At 59.3% G+C, this 24,201-nt stretch overlaps 1 protein-coding gene across 1 annotated transcript in view; it reads right to left on the bottom strand.

The window, feature by feature from the left end:
* Positions 1 to 2,771: 2,771 nt before the first annotated feature.
* The window catches only part of LMOD1 (leiomodin 1), a 32,296-nt gene continuing 10,866 nt past the window's right edge, over positions 2,772 to 24,201 (bottom strand). The window contains exons 2-3 of the mRNA XM_004285394.3: positions 4,110 to 5,573; positions 2,772 to 3,510 (exon numbers count right to left, since the gene is read on the bottom strand). Of these exons, the coding sequence (XP_004285442.1) occupies positions 3,484 to 3,510; positions 4,110 to 5,573 (1,491 nt within the window). The 3' untranslated portion in view covers positions 2,772 to 3,483. The remainder of the gene's footprint in view (positions 3,511 to 4,109; positions 5,574 to 24,201) is intronic.

Consider the following 24,201-nt stretch of genomic DNA (forward strand, 5'->3'; position numbering starts at 1 on the left):
CTTGAGGATGGGGCAGAGAGGCGGGAGGGGCCGCGAGTGTCCTGGCTTCCGGTCGCAGGTTCTGCCATCATACGCTGGGAGAGGCAGTCACCAGGTCACTCCAAGGTTTGGACCGTCCTCCTCTCCTGAAGCTGGGAGGTGGAGGAGGTTTGCAGGATAAGATTTCTGAGTTTCCCTAAGAAATGAAGTGCAAATGAAGCAAGGCCGTGCTGGTCAGAACTAATTATCCTTATGTCAACAGCCTGGGGCCAATTAAAAATTGCTCTGTAGTCTGGGAGGGGAGTCAAGTTTATCCCAGTCAGAGCTGCCTCCTGGGACGCTGCCCCCAACACTTCCAGTCAATTAACTCTACAGAGAATTCTCAGAGAAGGGGCGACCGTGACCAGAGTGCAGCTTCCACACGTGGGGAGCAGAGAGGAGGGCCCCCTCACGTTCTCTAGTTTTTAAAACAAGACAGCACCCTGTCTCCAAAAGTGCCACGTCCTCTGTGGCCCAGCTCCTCACCCGGGGACGGGGCACGGCTGCCCCTGCAGCAGCACCCCGGAAAACCGGCAGACACCCTACAACGTGGGGGGTGGGGGTGGGAGGAGCCGTGATCCTCAGGGATCGAGCGAAAGTGCGGTCCTGCTAGCCTGGGAGGGACCGGCGGGGACCCTGAGGGGAGGTCTGGGAAGCCGAGATGGGGAAGGGTGGCATCTTACACGAAGCCCGCCGGCCTGCGCTGTGGGCGCAGCGGGGAATGCTGTGATGCTGGGCAAAGCCCAGCGCAGGCAGACAGGGAGAGGGCTAGGGCCCAGGTACTTGGAATACAGTCAGGCCAGGAGCCAGAGGTCAGCAGGAAAGGGGAGCGCTGGTGGGGCAAGGGGAAAGCTGGAGGGCGGGTGGGATAAAGGAGGGGGTGAGGGCTGCAGAAGGGGGCCGAGGGGTGGGGGGAAGGTGCGTGGCCAGGTAGGGCAGGTAGAGCACGGGCAAGGCTGCTGAGGGGGACCCTCCCCAGGCCAGCAGCCTGTCCCCCTCCCCCACCCTCCCCAGCAGGCAGCTGGCACACGCCTAGCCAGGCTGGGTGATCTTGGTGGGTGACCCGCGTTCGGATCTTATGCTCCTTACAGAAGCCACCTGAGTGGCCTTGGTCCTGACGCCCGGCCTGGGCCTCCTACGACAGGAAGTGGGCCGAATAGCCCTGCAGGCCCGGTGCCTCCAGGGCCTGGGCCCCAGCTTGTACACACAGCCCCCAGGCCCGGCGAGGGGACGGGGAGGGGATGGGGGCGGGGGGCACTTTTCCTGCGGGCAGGGCCTGGGGCCAGAGTCTCAGATGGACCCCTGGACGGGGTGGGGGAGAGAGTGCGGCGGCCGGAGGGCCCTGGGGGAGCCTCCTGGCTCAAGTCGGCAGGAAACCTGGGTTTGAATCCGGATCCATCAGCTGTCAGGTCGTTTGCCCCGCCTTGCAACCCCTCCCCTCAATTCAGCTGATCCCAGAGCACCCGCACCCGAGGACTCTCCCGATCGCCCCCCCCTACCCCGACCCCAGGCCTCCCAGCAGTTGGGCCTCGCCAGGTCCAGCTGTCCACCCTCCGGGCTCGGAACGCTGCGCGGCAGAAGGCCCGGGGCCGCGCTGTCCGCCAGGTGGCGCTGCGCCCCCACCCCAGGCTCGGAGGGGATGACGTCATCGGCCTGCGGAGGCCACAGCGGAGCGGGGAGGGGGGAGGGGGGAGGGGGAGGGCGGTGCCCCTGGCGGCCCAGGAACAGCAGAAGCTGATTTTCTGTCGGCTAATCTTGAGTTAAGTGTGTCACGCCCTAAAGCGACGGGTCCAGCTGGAGCTCTAAGATCTGGACCCTGGCGGGCGGGGTCGCTTAGGCCACCTGAGCCCCTTCACCTGCCCTTGTCGGTGCCGGGAGGGGGCGTCACCAGGAGCAGCTCGGGGCGGAGCTCGGGATCCTGATGAGCTGAGTGGTCGCGGCCCGTGTCACACTCTCTGGGCCAGGCTTTGTCTGCGACGCGGAGGTGACGTTGGTCCGGCTCACAGAGCCGCAGCCTCGGCCCGCAGACTTGCTGCGCTTAGCTTGGGGGCGGCAGTGTGTCCCCCTCCGGCCCGGCCTTGGTTGGGTTTCTGGGGGACAGGCGCGTGGGTGGGGGGAGGGGGCAGGGTGCGCCCTGGGATCTGAGCTCTCTGCTTCCGGGACCAGGCTGCGCTCTGTTTCTGGCCAGACCTAGCTCAGGGGTCCCGCTTCGGCGCAGGGACGCCCCACCTCCGCCCTGCAGACGGCAAGCTGCAAGAAAGCCTACATCTGACCCACACCCAGGTGGCAGTTCCACAGCGACAGGGGTGCAGCTCCTTTAGCCGATCAAACCAGAGAGATGCCTTTGCCTTTGCTATATCGGGGATGGAGGGCGTGGGGGCACCCACGGTGCGGGCACTGCTCCCCAGTGGCCTGGGGCTGCTGGGAGGAGATGGCTGGAGCCCGCGGTTAGGAAGAGTCGCGAAGGAGCATCCAGAACGCGCCTAACATAGTCATCCCAGCGCCCTGCGCTGCCCTCTGCCTGCCACCCCGACGGCGGCTCTGCCCAGTGACCCCAGGGCCTGGACAGCGGGTCAGCGGGAGCCCCCCCCCCCCCGTCTGAGTCTTTCCCTCATGCTCTGCTTTCTGCGGATGGGAGCTTGTGTGTGGCAACCTGGGGAGGCATGGCAGGGAACCTGAGTTTCTGGAGCCCTCCAGGGAGCCCAGGTGAGTATCGGGACCCTCGGGACAGCACAGAGGTGAGCACAGCCAAGCACAGCTAAAGGCTCGTATATATTATCAAAATCTTATGGAAAAACAGATACACAGCTATTTATACAGCAGCAGGTGGGAGTGAGGAAATGTCTGCTTTGGCATCAAACCTTCAGGTCCAGCTGCTGTCTGTCCTCTCCTCATGTCTGGAGCCCACTCCCCCCAGGCTCGCGGCCCCTGCCATGTCCTCTGATTAGCTGGGAGGGGCTTGGGGGTGTCCTCAGCCCCTCCTCCCTCTTCTCTGGGCCCTTGGCCCTCCAGTCTTCCAGGCTTACCCCACACAGAGAGCCAGCAGCCCAGCGGCCTTGCCCCAAGGGCTCCTCAGAGGCCTGAATCCTGGCCCTAGCGGGGCAGTGGGGCCGGGCGGGTCACGTGGTCCCTGGGAGACATCGTTCCTGGATCCTAGGACTTTGGCAGCTTGCCAGCCGCATGGGCCCCAGGCGTGCTGTCTTCTCGGTCACGTGCTGAAAGGACTCTTCTTGTCCAGAAACCTCAGCTCCAGGTATGAGACATTTGTGGAGAGCCTCAGAGACAAGAAAAGGAAAGCAAGGAGAGAAGGCATCCTTCCCGGAGCTGGCCCAGGCCTCCAGCTCTCCCACGGCAGGGCAGGGACGTCCAGGGCAGGTCAGCCGGCGTGGCGGGCGGGGTCTGTGCGGCCCTGGGAAGCGGGGCCTGGGCAGGCGTGGCGTCGTGGATGGCGCCTGCAGCCCGGTCCTACTGCAGCAGCTTGGGCACCTCCACCTGTCCGGGCAGAGCAGAGTCGGTTTAGAGGAGGGAACCCAGCGGGGGCCTCTGGAATCCCTCTCACTTCCTTTCCTGCTGGGCTCACAGAGAGATAAAGTGTGGACAGAGGGAGCCCTTCCCCTTTTCTGTGAAAACCGGATGTCATCGAATGACCCTGGAGTTACAGTCGAGGTTGTGCAGTGTCTCAGGAGTGACCGTGTAGGGGTGGGGTCAGCCGGGCAGAGGACCGAGACGCTACCACCCAGGGAGGCCGAGCCTTGAGAAGCAGGGTCTCCAGGGACGGAGTGCTTCCCAAAGACCTTTGGGATAAACTGACCTGTAGGACTTGGCTGGTCCTGAGAGGGAATTAGGAAAACAAAGACCATTTGGGTTTGGGGAATGGGGGGAGGGAGGAAGGGTCTGAAGCTTCTTCTCCATTTCTGGGAGAAACGGGTTTCACTGCTGGGTGAGGGGCTAAAGGGGGCCCCCCCGAGAGGAAGGCCAGACTCCCTCGCGGGCAAGGCGAGGCGGCCAGCCTGGGGCAGAGGGCGGTGGGATGAGCCAGCCCCCTCCCGGCCCCGCGCTGCGCGGCGCTGCGGCTGAGCGCACCCACTCACCTTCTTGAGCTGCTTCAGGTTGCTAGAGCGGATGGCGGCCAGCAGCTGGTCCCGGGAGTTCTTCTCCTGGGCTGGGAGGACCTTGTCGCCCATCTTCCGCTGGGTGGCCGGCGAGAGCGAGTTCTTCAGGTTCTCCATGAGGAGCGGCGGGGCCAGGGGCGGCGGCGGGGGCGGGGGCGCGGCCGGGGCGCCCCCTTTCCCCGGGGAGGTCCTGGGAGCGGCCCTGGGGGACGACTGCGGGGAGGGTCTGGGGGAGCCCCGGGCGGGGGCCCCGGCGCGGGGCACCTCCAGCAGCGCCTCGGCCCCGCGGGCCTCCCGCTCCTGCCGGCGCTCCTGCAGCCGCTTCTGCCGCTGCCGGTCCATGTTGCGGCTGAGCAGGCTGGTGACGGTCATGCGGGGCCCGGCCAGCTCGAAGTGGTAGCCCAGCTTGAGCAGCGTGGTGTTCTCCTTGAGCAGCTTGGCCATCTCCATCTCGGTCTTGCCGCCGCAGATGTGGCGCTGATTGTGGAAGCGGAGCTCGGTCAGCGAGCTGTTCTGCAGGAGGGCCCGGAAGATGGCCAGGATGCCCTTGCCGGTGATGCGGTTGGAGTCCAGGTTCAGGCTGGTGATGGTCTTGTTGGCCTTCAGCATGATGGCGATGGCGAACGCCACGTGGTCGTCCGCCCGCGTGTTGGCCAAGGCGAAGACCTTGACGGCCGTGTTGAACTCCAGCGCCTCGGCGAAGCGCACCAGGATCTCAGTGGTGATGCAGTCCGAGTTGTTCACGTTGAGCTCGGTGACCTCCGGGTCGTTGCTCTTCACCCGCTCCAGGGGCTCATCAAAGACGCTGGGGGCCGCCTCCTCCTCAGCCTGGGCGGGCCCGTCGGCGGGCTCGGTGGGGTCTCCAGGGGCTGATCTCTCTGGCGCCGGGCTCTTGGTCTCTTCGCGGGGGGCCTCTGCGCGGCGGGGCTCCTCTTTTCTGGCCTTCTCGTCCTCCGGCCTGGCACCCCTGTCCCTGCTCCCTCTCTCCACCTCCTGGCCCTCCTTCCGGGCGTCCGTGTCCTTCCTCTGCCCCTTCACCTTCTCGGCCCCCTCTCTCTGGCTTGCTTCCTTCTTCTCCTCTACCTTCTTCCCCTCTCCCTTCTTCCCCTTGTCTCCGCTCGCACTGCCCTGCTTCTCCTCGTCCTTCCTGGGGGCTGCCGTCCCCTCCTGCGCCCGCCCCTCCTTCCCGGCCTCCTTCTTGTCCACCGCAGCCCTGACCCGGCCCTTCTCGAGGCCCCTGATGAGCTTCTCCTCCTTGGGCCTCTCTGAGCCTTTGCTTTCAGCTTCGTCCTTGTCTCTTGAGAAGCTTTTCTTCAAACCGCCCCTCTTTGGCTCCTTCCCCAGGTCTGAGTCCCGTCTGGGGCCCAGGGGCTTTTTGCTGGCATCTCTGCCCCTTTCCTCTCCCTTCTTGGCATCTGTCTTGGTCTCCACTTGCTTGTCCTCCTAAGAATTCAGGAAAGAAAAATAAACATGAAGAGCTGGCTACGGAGGCAGAGGAATGAGCCTGGGGACAGCGTGGGGTCACGTATGGAGCCGCCTGGAGCCCCCGGACAGCCTCCGTTGAGGCCGCCGTGCGGGGCCCTGGGGTCACGCGCAGAGACCGAGCTGACATCGGACTCACAGAACGTCAGGGTTGTGAGGCCCCAAAGGGAATTCCTGGACGGCTGTGGCCCTTCCTCCCCAGAGGCTCTCAGACCCTGAAGCGCCCCCCTCTGTCGTGGGTGACTGGGAAGGTGGACCCTGCTGAGCCTCGCTGGAACATTCCCTAGAACTGGTCGTGTCTTTGTTTAAAATTTGAGATTTTTGTCCGTATTGCGTTCTTCGTGTTAAATTTGATTTTTTACAGTATTCGTTACAACATTAGTTGTCTTGATCTCCGGGCTGCTGGGCTCCCCTTGCCTCCTGTGCTCCGGGCGGGAGCCTCAGGGCCTTGCCCTGGCTCCCGGCAGTAGGTCAGTGATTCTCAGATCCTGGGGTTTTTACAGCCGAGACCTTTTCAGAGGAAAACAAAGGTTGGAGGGACCCACAAAGGACTGCTTATGTTTTATGTCATCAGTTAGGAGTATTTGTAAATTCTGCCCACCATCCTCATCTCGTTGAAATAAGAAGGAGTCAACAATAACGAAGGAAGGTAGACGGAACAGAATAAAGGACATACCTTTGCATCAAATATATGTGGCTTTTTGAAAAGTCCACATTACTTCCCTTATTTTTTAGTAAGCACTTTGCTAAGGCCCAGCCCTCTCTGTGAGGAGCCCGGGACCCGCCAGGTCAGCTGACCTCGGGAGAGCGGGACCGACGCTGCAGCGGCGGGGGCCGTGGCGAGGATGCTGCGTGGAGCTAGAGGCTGGAGCGTGAATCCCGCACCTTATTCTGAGAGCCACGGGAGCAGCTGAATCGCCTAAGATGAGATATTAGATTGAACCCTGTCCAACTGTGACAGACCCCAGGGCAGCCGGGCCCCCAGGGACGCCCCGATGTCCTTCTGAAGGCTCTTAAAAGGAGGAGGCTGTGGCCCGAGCGGTGGGAGGTGTTCTGTCTCTCAGGAGCCAGGTGGCTGTGGGGACAGAAGCCCACTCGGCCCACGTGGCCCTTCCTCACATGCGTCCCGGAGGGAGTGGGGTGCCGGTTGGCCCTATGGAAACAGCGTGCACCTGGACCACAAACACGCCCTCGGGGACCAGCCCCAGGGCTCATTTAGCTCCGCTGCCAGAATGCCATCAGGCAGCCGCGGGGCACGGGGCCTGGTGAGCCAGGGCCTTGCAAGGCACCACTTCCCCCTCCTGCCTCGCAGGCCCAGCTCGGGGCTCGTGGGGCACAGAGCCCTCTCCCACTCACTCCAGCTCCCAGAACCGGGGTGACCCTTCAGAGCACCTTCCAGGGCTGGGCCAGGAGGGGTGGCGACCGTGCCTTGATTCGAAAGGGAGAGAGGAACTTGCAGATACGAGGCCAGTGAGGGGCCCGGTGGCTCAGCCCTTTTAGGACGTTTGTAAGAACCCACCCACCGTCTGGCCAGGGAGCCCCCCTCCCCCCGGGTTCAGAGTGGTTCCATCACAGATGCCGTCCCCTCGAGGAGCTGCGGGGGAGCTGGGGCCGTGGCCCATCCCCCAGACGGAGGTCAGGCGCCCGGCCGTGCCCACGGCACACGGTCCCGCTGCCCTCTGCAGAGCTCCCATGCCGCTCGCAGGCCTGGCTTGGAGGGAAACTGGGGATCCAGAGGGATGATAGCTTAGCCAGCTTCAGCCAGCGTTCGCGAGAACCCAACTTCAGACCTGTCTCACTGGCGCCCCCGTGGGGCGGGGGGGGGGGATGGGCAAAGGCACCACCCCCTGCTGCCCGCAGAACCTGCACGGCCCGCACCCAGCCTCTCAGGACTGTTTTCCAACATCCTAGCCCTCTCTCTGCCCCCGCGTTGTCTTCACCGGGATTCTCCCCCGACCTCACGCGCTCCCCGCACCGGCTCCTAGCGGGCTGGGATGGGCCACGTGTCTGCTCTACAGGGGGGGCGCCATCCCTTTAAAAAGAACCTAATGAAAAACAGGCCGGGGGTGGGGGGGTGCGGGGTGGCGCTGAGTAATCATCGTTGCCTCCAAATAGCCAGGAATGAGTGGGGCTGGGGCCGAGAGCTCAGACGTTGCCTTAAAAGGAGAAGCAGCCCAGCGTCGTCCCAGGGCCGGGCTTCCGCGGAGCCGAGCTTCTCGGCACAGAGCACGCTGCCTCCTTGCTTGCGTGATGCGGACGCCAGGCCGACTTCTGCTGCTGGAACTGGGGCTGCATCCTGGTGACCTCTGGGGGTGACTCTGTGTTCCTGTCTCTAGGCCCCTCGACGAAGAGGGTTTAGGTCGAGTTGAACTAGGGACCTCCATGGAGCAAAGGTCTGAGGCCTCTGGATGACACTAAGCAGAGTTACCCTCTTCCTTTGGGAAAAGCTTTCGGGTCAGGGGCGGCCACAGGCGTGGTTAGGGACTTCCTCGTGGACGCAGGGGAGTGGAAAGGGTGACCTCGGAAAATCTCTAAGGACCTGTGACAGTGGCAGGGACCTGCCGTGAGTCCAGGGTCAGGGTCAGGGTCAGGGGAGGAAGCAGCTCCTGGCCCCCAGCTCCTCCAGCCCTTTTGGCCTCATGACTTTGCTCTGTACCTTCACGTGGTCAGGACCCAGGTGACGCGTCTTTGGCGGGTGTGGACGGCAGGATGCAGTGTCTTTCCCCACCTTGGGCCTTGCACCACTTCCCGGGGAAGTCTCGTCTGATTGGACAGGGGAGAGCATTTCCCACTTCCAGTGCCAAAGCAGGAGAGGAAAGGAAGTGCGTGCCTGTCAGGAAGTCCCTGAAAATGAGGACCCCCTCCCCGCCTGGTGTGCTGCACTGAGCCCCCGGCCCAGCGGTGCCCTGCGAGCTCACGCTGACTGCCACCAGGTCCTCTCTGTCCTTCCTGTGACCCATCATCTGAGGAAGAGTAATCCTGGCCCAAGGCATCTGCAAGGAGGGGTCGCAGGCCCCCAGAGGGCAGGTGGAGCCTGGGAAACGCCTCAGAAGGGGAGGGAGTGCAGAGCAGACCCGCTAGCCTGGGAGGGGGCGGAGCCGAGGGGCGGAGCCAAGGGGCAGGGGTGTGGCCACCGCCTGGAGTTTAGGTGCATTTGCTCCTTCCCCAGGGCAAGAGCAGGGTGATGCCCATCCAGATGGTTCTGTGTCCCCAGGGCTGCGTGGCGAAGCCCCTGAAGGTCTGTGTCCGGTGCATCCGGGCTGCGGGCAGGAACGCGCTGCCAGAACTCTCTCCCCAGACTTCACTGCAGTTCTGGGGGCGCTGACAGCCTCAAGGGTGTGGAGCGGAGCCCCTTAGAAGACAGCATGTCCCCTGGCTGGGGCTGCTTCTTTTTCCTCCCTGGTCAAGGTTCCATTTCCCGGGAAAGCATCAGGGGGCGTGTCCTGCTCCCGTGCTCAGAGCGCCCCCCCAAACACCTCTCCTTCCTGTCCTGCACCTGCACTCCCCACCAGCCCCTCCGTGTCTCACAGCCCAGCTCGCAACCCCCTGCTTCTCCCCTGAAGCCGGCTGGCTGAGGGCTGGGGCTCTGGCCCCCACTCTCTCCAGGCACCTGGTGACCTCTGATGTCAGGCACAGCAGCTGTCAGGGCCGTCTGTCTACAAGGGAGGGCAGGGAGGAGACGGCCATGGGCTGGGGGCGCCCGAAGTTCCCCTGGGAGGGCAGCTCCCTTACAGGGCTGGCGGGCGTGAGGGCAGCACAGGGGCAGGGCCAGGGTTCACGGGGGCCCGGAGAGCTCACTCCCTCCAGCCTCCTGCTGCACGGAGGGCCAGCTCTCTCACTGTTTTCCACCAAGAAGAAAGAGTCTAGATTCTCCCAACAAGAAGTTTCAGCAGAGTCCATTGCCTTTGGGGGGAAGCGGTATTCCTGGGGCTGGCAGTCCTGGGAGGGACGGCGGTGCCCGTTTCCCTTGGTGGTTCGCAGGCAGGAGCCTCTACTGAGGCTTAGGCCAGCTCACTGGACTGAGCTGCAGGTCTGTAACAACTGATCATCCCCTAGAAGGCTACCGGTTCCCTCCAGGGCTGTCGGGAAAATTCTGCCTATAGTTGCATGGGCGTTCATTGGCTTTGCAGGCAGCTTGCAGGAAACTGAGACCCAGAGGGCGGCTTGGAGCTGGGGGAGGGGGAGGGGGCACGGAAGGAGGGGGCATAGGACTTTGACACCCCTTGGTTAACATTCCCGGAAACATACTTTTTGGGGTGTTCAGGGCTCATACAGACACTAAGCTCCTGCCCATAACTGGTGTCTGGTTAGTCCCCTGAGAACGGGGGCTGGGAGTGGAATTCCCATTGCTGGGCTGGGGTCTGGGCCCCTCACTGTGAGGGCAGCACCGTGGCTTCTCGCACTCTCTGAGGCCCAGCTGCTCCCAGCTCTGCAGCTCCCAACACAAGGCCTGCAAGTGGGCAGTGCCTGTCGGGACGACGGCCATGCCAGGCGAGGACACGCTCAGGGCCCTCCGTGCTCCCAGTCTGGAGCCCCATGGGTGGATAGGGTTAGCGCCAGTCTGCACCCGTGAACACAACAAGCTGTGCTGGAGGCTGTGCCCCTCGACCCCCAAAAGAAAGCCTCCTGCCTGCTCAGGACGCCCGGGGACGTGTGTGCCTGGTGGGCCCTGAGCCCAGGGGCCAAGGTCAAGAGGTTAAGAGGAGCCTCCCCTGACACCCAGGCTCCAGCCATCCTGGGGACCGCACACCAGGGACGGCGAGGCACCCACTGTCCTGCCCAGTGAGGAAACCGGTCATTTCCCAGCTTTGGCCGCGTCTGGAGCGGGCACCGCGGCCCCCGCCCCTCCCGGAACGCTCAGCCCCAGTGCGATGCTCTGCAGGGCTGTCATCGTCCCCATTTCACACAGGAAGAAACTGAAACCCAAGGCCGCACAGCTACCCCCGAGGAGGCTGGGCCTCCAGTTCTGGGGTCTGAACCGTTTTCTCCACAGCCCACTGTCCTGGGTTTCACTGAAACGCTGTGCTGAGGGCTTGCCTTGAGCCGGCCCTCCCGTTACTCCTGACTGTCCATCCATCCATCCATCCAAGCAGGCAGAGGGAGCTGAGCTCCGGGCTTAGCAGGAGGAAGCTTGGGGACGTGGGGGTGAGGGCCTCACCCGCGATGACCTTCCCTGGTGTCTCACGGGCTGCCTTTCGCTGTCCCTACACGCCTTTATCACATCGTCAGAGTATCTTGGAAACAAACACGGAAAACCCACCGCCGTTGGACAGTGTGTGGAAGGGGAGCACGTGGGCCGGCAGCCAGTGCTAACGTTTTCCTGGCTCTGCGGACGGCGTATCGGGGGAAGTGAGAGGCTGGAGGCCAAGCTCAGATCTCCTGGGCTCTTCACTGCCCTTCCTGCCGTCCGAGGAGTGGGTGCCACCGCCGCCAGGAGCTCCTGGCAAGGCACGTGGAGCACACCTGACGTTCGTCCCCTGGGTGCCCGGTCGTTGGCACACACAGAGGGACAGCTCTGCACCGGGCTGGGGGAGGATGCAGGTGACCCCGCGTCCCCTGGAAAGACGGCGCAGGCTCTGCCTTCCAGCAGGGCCAGCGGGGGCCACTTCTACGTTCCCCACAGACTCTTCTGAGGAGGCCAAGCCCCAGCCGGGGCCCAGAGGCCCTTGGGGAGTCTGCTTAGGCTCCCAGCCTCGAGGATGCCCAGAGCTGGGGAGGGAGGTGGGAGCTGAGAGGCAGCAAGACCAGCCGGCCAGCACCAGGGCCTGCCCCCCAGGATGGCCCTTGAAGGAAGGCGGTAAACAGGGAGGCGGCCCTGGGGACCTAGTTGGGAGGCTCGGGGCGGGGGCCCCTGACAGCCACTTGATTCCACTTTTATGGCTTTACCCTCCACCTCTACCGCTTTATCCCAAAGGACGGAGCAGCTGGGCAGAGACTGCGTTTGCTTTTCCAAACCAGAGACCGGTTACCTTCAGGCCGAGACCTGACCCCCAAGACTGGCACCCATGGGCTAGTTTCCGGCTGCTTCCCCAGCGGCTTCCCTCTGGGCCACCACCTGGAACGTGGTCCTTCAGGACAAGGCTGGAGCCCCCACTGACTACTCAGTTCTCACCCCGATCACCGCGGACCCTCTTGTTGCCAAGGAAGGTGCGTGGGTGAGAGTAAGATGAGGTCCTGCTAAACGGAGGGATCACCTGCCGGACAGGGACCCTCGAAAAGCTCGAATTCAGAATTTTTCCTTTTAAGGCTAACATCCCATTATACGTGCAGACCACATCTCGTCTGTGCACTCATCCTCGGATGGACCCTTGGGTTGCTTCCGCCTTTTGGCTGCGTGAATCAGCTGCTAAGCACGGCTGGGCAGGGGTGTGTCTTGAGTTCCCGCTTTCAATCCTTTTTTTAAAAAATCCTTTTCACATACTTCATTATTTACTTATTTTAAAAAATAGTTCTCAACTTTTAGGTTGTGCATTTTTTTTCTTTTTCTTTTAAATTATTTATTTATTTATTTATTTGGCTGTGTCGGGTCTTAGTTGCGGCACGCGGGATTTTTGGTTGCGTCGCGTGTTGTGGCGCACAGACTTCTAATTGTGACCTACGGGTTCTAGAGCGCGGGCTCATTAGCTGCAGGGTGTGGGCTTAGCTGCCCCGCGGCATGTGGGATCTTAGTTACCCGACCAGGGATCGAACCTGCGTCCCCTGCATGGGAAGGCACAGCCTTAAGCACTGGACTGCCAGGGAAGTCCCCTTGCTTTCAATCCTTTTGGGTCTGTACCCAGAAACAGGATCCCTGGAACGAAACCCAGGTTCTGGCTTCTCTACACCAGCTGCCTGGACTGCTTCACCACCCAACCCTCCTTGTACCGAGTGTGTCAATCACATCCTTACAAAATCCTCAACCGTGGTCACAGCCACCATGCAAGCCCCGGCCTGACTCTCGCCCACTGCGTGTCTGTGCTGCTCCGCACCAAGGCTGCTAGACACACCACCTCCTGAGCCCCAGCTCTGACGACAGAATGCCCGGGTCCAGCCTTTGCTTTCACGTGAACTTGGGGACCACAGTCCTTCCCGGGCTGTCCAGTGGCTTCAACAAAGTTGCATGGAGCTCTAACAGTGCCCAGCGCACAGGAGCTCCCGGCAAAGTCAGGCGTCCTCATTGAGCGCATGTGCCAGTCTGCAGCCCCTCCTGCTCTCCTTGCCCCTGACCCGCCCCACCCCCAGTCTCAGCAGACCGCCTCCTCCACGAATGTCCCCGGAATAAACAGAAACCAACTGCGGGAATCCTCCCTCCCCCTGTCCAGGGCTCCCCTGCCTGGGGCTCTGGCTCCCAGCCCCACACCCTGCACCTCCGCCTCCCAGAACCCTAACCTCTTCCCCTTCCCTGGCCCCCTCCCATCGCCTTGTAAAAGTGCTCACACCTCTCCCAGCACTAGGACGACCAGATCCTGCCTCAAGCCCACCGCCCCGCCCAGGTGCCCTCTGTCTCTATCCTTTTACCCCAGCCTCCCCCAAAGAGTTCTTTTTAAATCCCTGTTCATCTCTGGATCCAACACAGTTTCGCCTCAACCCCCAACATTCCATGGAAATGTCTCACCCAGATCATCACTGACCTTGTTGCTAAATTGGATTTAGGTCTTTTATTCCTTATCTTGCTTAGTTGCTTGGAAAACATGTGACACTGTGGACCAGCCCTCCCCTCCCCCCTCGAGCCACCTCCTGGCCCTCTGGCAGCTCCTTCTCAGTCCCCAGGCCGTCCTCCTCTGCCTGCCCCTTAAACGTGGGTCTTTTCAAGGTTTTCCTTGAAGCCTCCTTCATTTGCTCTTTTAGACTCTCCCTGGGTCACCTCGTCCACTCTGATGGCATCAGTTGGGTTCTATGTCCTGGTGTCTCTTGAAGCTGTACTTCCGGGCCAGAACCCCCTACGGAGGTTCGGACCCTAGTAACCAACTGTCTAATGAACATCTCAGCTTACGAGCCCCAATGCACCCCCAAAACTCCTCTTCTCTCCCCACCACCACACCTGCTCCATCTTGGTGGGTGGGTCCCCAAATCCATCCTGATGAGAAGGGGTGGTGTAGCATGTGGGGGGCGGCGTGGACCCCTCTGCCTCACTCATCCCTGCTCCCCTTCCCAAGAGATTCATCCTCCACGCTACCTTCTCCATCCTCACCAATGCTCCTCTGGCCCAGGCCCTGTCACCTCTCACCTGGGTCACTGCAGACCTTCTCACTGGCCTGCTCTCTGCCGGGACACTCTTCCCACCGCAGCATCAGGACCTTTCTGGAGTACAGATCTGCCAACTCACTCCCTTCCCTGAAACCTTCTGGTGGCTCCCCAGTCCCTCAGGGTAAGCCTTGACTCCCAAGACCTCACCCCAACTTGCATTCCTTCCCACCAGCCCCACCTTTGCCTTCGACTTCGAGGGACCCAGACTGCGGGCTTTTGCGATGATGTTCTCACTGCTTGGAAAGCTTTTCCTCCTTTTTCCTGGTAAATTCTTACCCTAATTTTGAACCTTGAGGGATCTTAGCTTAGATCTTTAAATCAGCTGGGATTTATTTTGGAGTATGTTAGGAGGTAGCAATCTAAATTTTCCCCCAAACTAATGTCTGAGTTATCTAATGTCTGGATTACTTTTATGATAAGAAAAAAAAAAGTTGTTGCAGAAAAAGAAAAGGAAAGAAAATTGTCTTTAGATATTTCAGTTTCATAGCAAAAAAAAGGAAAAAGAAAAACAAAACAAAAAACCAAAGCCCCTCAGGTCAGCAGCAGCTAGGAGGGACGGATAGGGACAGAGATGGGCGTTGATTCCCCATCACGCAGCCCAGCGGCGCTGTGCCAGGACCCACCACGGAGCCTGACCCTTGCCCGGCCTCGTTCCAGCAACTATGAGGTCAGCGCAGTGATAAATATGAGGGCTGCTCAGAGGGCAGGGGGGCTCAGGCGCTGCCTCCCACCCAGTGTAAACAGTTCATCTTTACCTCCTGGGATGGGGGTGCTTTGTGAACCAGGGACACGGGGCACTTTCTGCTGGCATCCAGCGCGAGGCCAGGCCGCCTCTGTGTCCGCTTTGCCCTGTGCGTCTTCTGGGAAGCAGGTGATGTGGAGACTCGGTGGTCCAGCCCCTGCACCGAACACCTCACCAAACTCTGCCCCTTGGCAGCCTGAGGTCCTCGAGGGCAAAGACTTCGTGTGAAAGAGACGTGAAGTGCTGACCAGGGGAAGGACACCTGCCGGCGGGGACAGGGGAGACTCTGGGGCCCTTGCCCCCTCCTACGAGCTCCAAAAGCCACCCAAAGAAGGGAGGGGTCTGTCTGCGGTGGTCACCGGCATTTCCCTGCGGGGAAGGGGGCGCCAGGTCAGGGGTGGGTCGCGGCTGCACTGGGCCTGCCCTGGCCAGACCCCCGCGGGCGGTGTGAGGCTGGAAGGAAACACCTCCAGGGCAGAAGGAAGGGTGTCTGGTGGATCTCCTCTGCCCTGAAGGCTCAGCGGCAGTGTCTCTGTGGGCCTCAGGGACCTGTCTCTGGCCGCTGGGTCTGTTGACTCAGGGTAGGAAGCTTGTAGCAAACCCCATTTTTGGAGAAACTGGGAAAGCACACGGCAGAAACAAACAAGTCGCTTTGGCCCTCTGCTGTCCGCCGGGCTCGGCTGCCCTGAGCGCCTGCAATTCGTCCCAGGCAGACGCAAGCCAGTGAGTCTGGAGAAGGCTGTAAAGGGCCGCTTAGATGTGAGCGTTGCCTCCTGTCCCTCCTGCCACCCCTGGGACCTCAGTGGGACCCAGGGAGTGAGCTGAGCAGTTTAATAATTTTTAAGTAGCTTGTCTCAATTTTAGTGCTTATAATTATTATAAGCGATCGTTTCCTTCGATTTTGACATTGCTTTGTCCCAGTTATCTAGGGTTCATATTCCACCTTTCTGTGGCAACTCAATTTTACATAGTATTTTGAAAGGTAATTGTAACGTCCCTGGGTCCCACTGAGGTCCCGGGGTGGCAGGAGGGACACGCCGTCCTTTTGCCCAGCTGTGAGAGGGGGCCTGGCTCTCCCACAGCTCCTCCCGCCTGTTCTGGACGGAGGCCTGGACTCTGCTCTGCCCCAGGCCCCGAGCTCGGCTTCAGGCTTCGAGTCACCATCTTGAAAGGCTTAATTCCTGGACGAGGGGCCTCACACTTCAGTTCTGCTCTGGGTCCTGAAGAGTCTGGAGCCCGTGTCGGGCCGAATAGGGAAAGAGGAGGGAGGAGACAGCGGCAGGCGCCACGTCCCCGGAGCGGACCTGGGATGGCAGCCCCACCTCCCTGCTCCCTCACCTGCCTTCCTGACACCTCAGCACCCTCGGCACCACTGTGCTGGGGCCAAGCTGGTCCCCTGCCCGCCTCACTGCCCTCTCCAAGCCACCTGCACCTGCAGCCGGGGCCATCTCTCAGAAATGTCACCTGGTCAGTGGGGCCGGGCTTTTGGGATGAGCCCCAGACCCCTGAGCAGGCCCACAGGTCCTCGTGACGTGGCCGCTGCCCGCGGCTGTGCCCCGCCCCCTCCTGCCCGCACTCCGGTCACCGTGCAGGACACACGGCCTGGCTGCCTTCGAGGTGCTGTTCATGCCGCCCAGTGTCCTGTCCCCCCCCCGCCTGCCTGACTGTCCTCCTCCCCCAACTTCTCCTCCTCTGCCTCATTCTTCTTTTTTTTTAATTAAAAAAATTTTTTTAATATTTATTTTTATTTACTTGGCTGCATCAGGTCTCAGTGGCGACACTCGGGATCTTTGTTGCGGCACACGGCCTCTTTGGTTGCGGCACGCGGGCTCAGTAGTTGCGGCACGTGGGATCTTAGTTCCCTGACCAGGGATGGAACCCACGTCCCCTGCATTGGAAGGTGGATTCTTAACCACTGGACCGCCAGGGAAGTCCCCTCCTCCTTCTTTTTAACTTTGTATTTGGGGAAACTTCAACGGTTCATAAAACTAGAGCATAATGACCTCCTGGCAGCTCAGTCATCACTGTCTGCCCCCCTGTGTTTCTCTCACCCTCACATTATTTCAGGGCAAATCCCAGGTATATCACTTCATGCACAAACAAATCAGTGTGTATCTCTAAAAGATGGCAACTTTTGAGAAAGAGAGCTACGACACTGTTCTCTTACCTAAAAGGTTAATAATAGTTAATTCCTCGGAATGGACCATCAACATGCAGCCCAGGCCCTGGGCCGGGAGCCCCTCCCGGGTGGCTGCCCTGTAGCCCTCTCTGCGCTGTCCTGGGACTAGATGGTGAGCGGCTTGAGGGCAGGACCGGCCCTTTATTTCTGTCCCCGGCATCTGGCCTGGCCCAGTGCTTTGCATGTAACAAATGTTTGCTGGGATGGAATGAAATATTTCAACCCTACCTATGATGTCCCTACCACTTAGGTTCCAGGGACTGAGAGCTCAGTTCTTCCTGAGGAAGCCAAGCCTTTTTTTTTTTTTTTGAAGCTGACTCTATGGCAGGAAGCCCTCTGGCTCCACCCCCAGGGTCCCACGGAACAAGGTCCCCTCCACCTGTCATACTGAGCCCGTCATCCCAGTCTGACCAGAACTTTGTGGATCCTGGTTCCGCTGTTTCCAAGTTCGCACTCCCTCTGGGCCTCAGGTAATCCACAGGTCTGGTGGGTGTGCCTCCCAGACCCCCACGCACGCAGGACAGGGCAGAACGGACCACAGCCCTGCTGGCCTCGGGGACCCCCCACGTTCCAGGCCCCCTGTGCCACCGTGAGGGGTCTCCCGATGCCTCTGGACGGACGGGACCACGGGGATGAGGGACTGCTGGCTCCAGTGCCACCTCCCCCGCTGCTGACTCTTCCTGCAGATTGTACCCCAGGAAAATGCCACACCCGAGCCTCCATCCCCCAGGCCTTGGGCACCTGCAGGTTGTTCTGGAAAGTTCCCTCTTTCATGCTGCGGGGTCGTCACGACTCCCAGAGGCAGCTCCCTTCCCGCAGTCGAGGTCAGGGAGCTGCAAGGGAGCTGGGACCCCCTTGTAGTAGAGTGAAAAGGCTGGGTCTTCCCGTTTGAAACACACTGGTGGGGGAGGGTCAGAGCCGGGGACCAGCCTGAGCACTGAGCTGAGCCTTTAAGCCCCAGGACAGCTGGGAGGTGGGTCTAGTCCTTCCACTGCAGGGAGAGAAGTCGAGATCTAGCTGCGGGGGCGGGGGGACTTCCCTGGTGGCGCAGTGGGTAAGACTCCGCGCTCCCAGTGCAGGGGGCCCAGGTTCGATCCCCGGTCAGGGAACTAGATCCGACATGCAGCAACTAAGAGTTCACATGCCACAACTAAGGTGCCCGTGCGCTGCAACTAAGGAGGTGGCAGGCCGCAGCTAAGGAGCCCACGAGCCGCAACTAAGGAGCCCACGAGCCGCAGCTAAGGAGCCCGCCTGCTGCAACTAAGACCCGGTGCAACCAAATAAATAAATAAATATTAAAAAGAAAAAAGTCTAGTGGGGGGAGGCAGCGAAGAGGATGTCAAACCCTTACATCAGGGAGGCCAAGCCCCCCCCCCCAGTACAGGACCCTGTGTCTATGCAGTGGAGGCCGGGCCAGGAGGACATGGGACTGAAACGTCATCCCAGGGGGCCTCCTTCAGAGGGCTCAACTGGGACAGGAGACAGGCAAGGACTCTCTCAGCGCGAGGGTCAAAACGGGCAAAGCACGGGACTTGTTGGGCTCGGGGTGGAGGGGCTGAGACCAGAACCTTGCCCTGGGGCCAGATCACTCCAGACGCCAGAGTTCACGCATGGGCCTCACATGATGGGCAACGGAAACACACACTTTTAGGCAGGAAAGTGACGAACGGTCAGGTTGTATTTGGAGAGACAGCTCTGGCGGGACGTGATGGGATCCCAGACCGAGGCTGACAGTGCCCGCCTTGAGGTGAATTCTATGCTCATTTCTGGGGGACAGTTCATAAGATTTGGTTAAGTGGGGAAAGCCCCCAGGACTTCCAGCTCGGTTGACAGGAGAGATGGTGATGCTTTAAAACCATGACGAGGAGGGTGGAGGGAAGGCGGGTGGGAAGTGGGGTGACGGCGGTTTGGGCCGGGATGACGGTTAAATGCCCAAGGAGCTGGCTTTAGTTAAGACCGACGGCTCAGGAGAGAGACCTGCGCTTGAGACGCACATCTGGGAGTGGCAGGTGCGCAAGCAACAGTGAAACCACAAGAATAAATACGGCAGGTCTGGAGAAGGAGCGTTAGGAAGACGGAAGGGATTTGAGGAAATCACCACATTATTTCATGAAATAAACCCGTGTCCTCTGAGGTTAGCAAGACCCCAGTGAGATATACACCTCACACCAACTAGGGTGGCTATGATTAAAAAAAAAATAAAAACGTCAGATAATAGCTGGTGTCAGCGAGGATGTGGAGAAACTGGAACTTTCATACACTGCTGGCGGGAATGTAAGATGGTGCAGCCGCCTTGGAAAAGCCTGGCGGTTCCTGAAACAGCTGAACACAGTTACCCTGTGACCCAGCAGTTCCACCCCTAGGTCATATATATACCCAAGGTAAGTGAAAACGTGTCCACACAAAAACTTACACACGCATGTTCACCGCAGCATTATTCATAACGGGCAAAATGCGGAAACAACCCGGATACCCATCAGCTGCTGTGGTGTAACCATAAAAATTAATATTATTCAGCCATAACGCTAATGAAGTACCACGCTCCAACGGGGATGAACCTTGAAAGCACGATACGTAGAAGGAGCAGAGCCCAGAGGCCCCGTGCTGTACGGTTCCACGCACATGAGATGCCAGCACAGGCGCACCCAGAGAGACAGAAGGCAGATGAGCGGTCGCCAGCGTCTGGGGGGGCGGGGGCGGGACCTGGGGAGGGGCTGCTCGTGGGTGCGGGGTGTACTTTGCGGCAGATGGAAACATCCTGGAATTAGATAGTAGAACTGGTGGCACAACTTTGTGAATTACTAAAAAAACCACTGAACTGCACACTCTGAAACGTTGAAGTTCATGGTATGTGAATTCTATCTCAACGAAAAATGGGAAGATAATTAAAAGAGACCTTGCTCTTTATTATACAATGATGGGGGGTTATACTAAACAAAATCCTATTGTACGTACCGTGTTTATCTTCTCTTGCTTTAATTTCTAAAGGATAAAGATTCGATAAAGAACTGAAAATTCTTTCGTTCCATCAATGGAACACCGTATTAGACCAGCCCCACCCAATGGAAACATCATGGGAGTTATACCAGCAATTTTAAATGGTCTAGTAGCCACGTTAATACAAAGGAAAAAGAAACAAGTGAAATGAATTTTAATAAGGTGTTTGTTGAAGTTTCAGTGCCCTTGAATTAGAAGGGGCTGAGTCACTAACCCTGCAGATTGAATGTATAAGCACTGACTGAACTTGACTTTGAACCCATCACATCCTTCTGTTTCCCAGCGTCCCAAGAATATGCTCACGTGTGCACGCACACACGTGCACACACACCCAACGCCACGTCAGACTTCCCTCTGTGAAGATATGCATTCGGGACACACGCAGGAAGGGTTGATGACATGATTTCCTAATAAATCCTGTGTTTTTTTAAATAAAAAATACATGTTTGGAGCCCATCTGAAAATGATTTCCACGTGTGATCAATGTAAAATTACTAGTGAGCTACTTCATTCTTCCCGATAGGTCTGGGGCGTCTGTGTGACTCACGCTTGGCTCCCAGCGGCCACACCTCCAGCTCGGCAGCCCCATGTGGAGGGGTCCCCGTGCCGGATCCCGAGTGACTGCACTTCCCGTGTGGGCCGTTTGCTTCCCTCTGTTTATTCCCATTTGTGACGAGCAATAAATGCCCTAAATAGTAAGGGCTCCTGTGATCCACAAAGACCCTTAGTGACCCAGCGTCCCGGGAGGGGGCGAGTGGAGAGACCACGGCCTCCACCGCAGCAGCTGCAGGACCTGGGGTGGAGGGGGTGCGGGGTGGTGATTCCGGGGCTGCAGGCTGGGTGAGCGAGCCCTGGGTCTGCATCAGGGAGAAGCCATCCTGGGACCACCAAGGGCAGGGTGGGCCGAGCCAGCTCCCGCCCCAGAGCGCAGAGGGCTTCCAGGCGTAGCACCTGCCCCAGGCGGGTGCGCGGCAGGCATCCGCCACTCAAGGGGGTGCTCAGAAAGGAGGCTGAGAGACAGACTCTTTTTCTGTGAACATGAAGTCAGAAGGAGGTGTTCGAGAGCGTCCCTGGTCACCAGCTGGGTGACCTCCTCAGCCCCAGCTCCTTTGTCTGTCAAGCAGGTTAAAGCCTGTCTATCCCTACACTGCAAGGCTGACGGGAGGGGAAATCAGACGGCGCCTGCGGGAACCCACAAGACCGGACAGGCCGGCAAGCGTGAGGTTCCCCTTTGGAGCCTGGACAGCTGGGGCTCGTGGGCGGATGTCCCAGGACGGCAGCTGAGAGCTCACCTGGGTCAGCTGAGCCGAGACACCCTTCCTCTGCTTTTCTGGGGGAGGGAACCGGTACCACGAGGACTTGGTACCTTGGGGCGCCTTTGGGGCAGGGCCTCGGAAGCAGGAGGATGGACCAGTGCCCTCCCCTCCTTGACATCCTGCCCACACCTGAAATTTCCCAGGCTGGAGACTTGATTCTCTCTGTCAGTGGGAACAACTCTTTCCTCCCAAGTCCGAGGAAGGCCGGGCACGCCAGTTCTGCCACGGTGCACGCAGGTGACTGGTCCTGGGGGGGCGGAGGGCTGCCCTGCTTGGCAGGCGTACCAACATCAGGAATTTGAGCCTCAAGAAGGAGCACGGGTGGCCTCGCGTGTCCCTGTCCCGGGATTAGCCATCGGGGAGTCTTTTCTCCCCTTCCCTAGTCGGTCTTGCCCATCTGGCGAGAGTCTCAGCTGGGAAGTGTGTCAGTGGCTCTGTTTATCATGGGGTTTGGCTTAGTCTCTCTGGGGACAGGCGCCACAGGCCAGGGGAAGGAGCCTGCGTCTGCAGATCCACTTGGGGACTTGGAAAGTATATTTATTGGAAACCATGTAAGTGTCCAAATATAGGCAAATGGCTTAACCCAGCCATACGATGGACCATAATACCCTCTGAAAACGATGTTCAGGAAGAATTTTTAGTGACATGGGAAAATGACTACTGTAATATGATAAGCAAACAATAATAACAAGCAGGAATCAGAATGTATGTGAATATGTGTGTTTGTGCATAAAGGTGTCTCAGCTACAAAAGGAAAAGTGTGTACGCACGCCTGCACTCAGGAAATGTGACCATGGCTGACACCTTTAGCTAATAAGACAAAGAATTATTGGTTATTTTCTCTATTTCCCCTGTTTTGATATTGTCTATAATGAGCCTTATGACATTACAATTATAAATTGTTGTTTGAAGAAACAGCACCTCCGTGCTCTGTGTACCCCTGTCTCCTCCTGCCTTTAAGGCAAGGATTACAGGGACGGAGAGCAAAACAGAAAGTCTCTCTGACCCCTGACCTGAAGGAACCCTGACCATTGGGACACTGGCGTCTTCAGCATCTGGGTCATCAGTAGACACTTTCCTGGTGATTTGGAAATACATTCTTTCTAAATAATATACAGGGATAGGCACGCGGAAGACTCTGCCGTTGGAGTAGGAGAGGTGACCCATCGGAGGACACTTGGTACGAGGAAAATGGCTTGAAGTCAGCCCTTGTCAAAGGAGGTTCCAGGAGATGCCCTAAGGCGTCCACTGTATGTACTGAATTTCTTTCTCCTCTGTATTTAGAATGGGACCAGCTATCTAGCATCTTTGGGAGAACTGAGGACACAGTCACTCAGTTTTCTGCAGGGCTTGGTTCCCTGCAGAGCCCTGGTGAGAAAAGCTGACCGTTTATCTACAAGGACCTGCTCCCGGCTCTGCTCCGGCCTCACAATCCTGGCTTCAGGAGGGCCGGTGTACATCTACCTGGGTCAGGACTGGCCCATCCACGACCTTCCCAGTTATCACACCCTCACGTTCAGACCCCCAGCCGCCCCACAGGTGGGCCTGCGACACTGTGACCGGGGCTTTCCCGCTCCAAGGGGAGACCTGCCTGGAGCCAGTTCTCTGCAGGAGCCACGTCATCTTCTCTGGATCTAGAGGCAAAGCCGCCAACTTCTCCAGACATTTTAGGGGAGAAACCAGATGGTGGGCGCTGACAGCCCCAGCTGGCTGGGTCTGGAGCTAATCATTGATATGCTCTTTAGGGTGTATCAGTGGCCCCCGAGACACAGGCGAACTGGACTGGTCAGGCTAAAAATGTCAGCCTGTGATCTCAGGTCCCTGGAGAGCCATTTAAGAGAGGATCCAGAGAAGGAAGAAAAATGGAACAAGTTAAAAATGAGTCCTTGAGTCTCGTTCTGTGCAGAACAAACTGAGGGGGAAATACGGCAGTGACCTCTCCCAGCGCTGGGGCCGTAGGGTGCAAACTTGTGGACCGATTTCAGTGGCTGTTTACAGAAACTGGAAAAAAGGAGTCACCGCCAAGTCTCTCTCCATCTGGGGATCTGGACACAAAATCATATTTTCCAGTAGTCTCCGAAGAGCACAGATGAATAAATAACTTCTGCAGGTCCAGTCAAGCAGGACGAGAATGGTATTTGCAAACTATTCATCCTCTGTTCATTCAACGTTCAGATGTGTTCTGAGCCGGGCCCTGCACTCACTGCTGGGGAGCGGGGCTGGGTGAGGGTCAGGCCTCGCTCTCTAGACGTGCGGGGAAACACGGGCACAGGCGATGCGGGAACACCGCGTTTCACGTGTGCGTGTGGACAGCCATGTCACGGCTGTCACCGGAGCCGAGCCTCCAGGGAGGAGGATTATCCGGGCTGGCAGGTCAGCATAGGCACAGAGGAAGGAGAGGAAGCCCCTTTGTGGGCCACCGTCAGGCGTAGACGTGGCAAAGGGTGAAAGTCAAGGGGACGAGCATTAGTAGCCGGGAGTCAGGGAGGTGCTGGCTTGCTCAGGGCGCCCTGGGCCGCCAAGGAGTGTGGGCTGGTGGTGGAAGCCGTGCGGAGCAAGGCGGTCTCACGCAGGACAGTGCTGGGGTCGAGATTGCAATCAATGATAAGACGCTGGCAGCTCGGGGAGGATGGATTCCACGGGCAGAGGAGGGGGTGGGCGGCGAGGTCATGACGCGCGATCTGAGCGACTGGGGAGGTGGACCGGAGGGGAGGACAGCACACCAGGGTTCTGTCGCCAAGAGAAGCCGGGACACGGGCAGGGGGGCTAGGCGGCCCCCCTGCTCACCAAACTACAGAGGAGGAGGAGAGGCGGGCCCGGGCTGGGGCGATGGTTCATTTATTTTTGGACTAGTTGAACCTGAGACACTCGAGGAGCACAAGAGGCAAGTGAATGCTCTAGGCTCAGAATGGAGATCTAGGCCAGAGGGAGTGGGCGGGCACAGGGGCTGCGGCCAGAGCCCTGGCCACAGCGGTGTCTGGACACCAGGGGAAGATGGGGAGGGAGCAGCTGCAGAGGGAAGGAAACCAGCGCGTTGGTCAGGATGCCAAGGACTGAGGTGGCGTCGGATGGCGCAGAGGAGGCACGCGGGATGAGGACTAAAAAGCCAGCCCCCAAGGCTGTCGGTGC

This window comes from Orcinus orca, chromosome 1, assembly GCF_937001465.1.
Source record: "Orcinus orca chromosome 1, mOrcOrc1.1, whole genome shotgun sequence".
Taxonomy (NCBI): Eukaryota; Metazoa; Chordata; class Mammalia; order Artiodactyla; family Delphinidae; genus Orcinus; species Orcinus orca.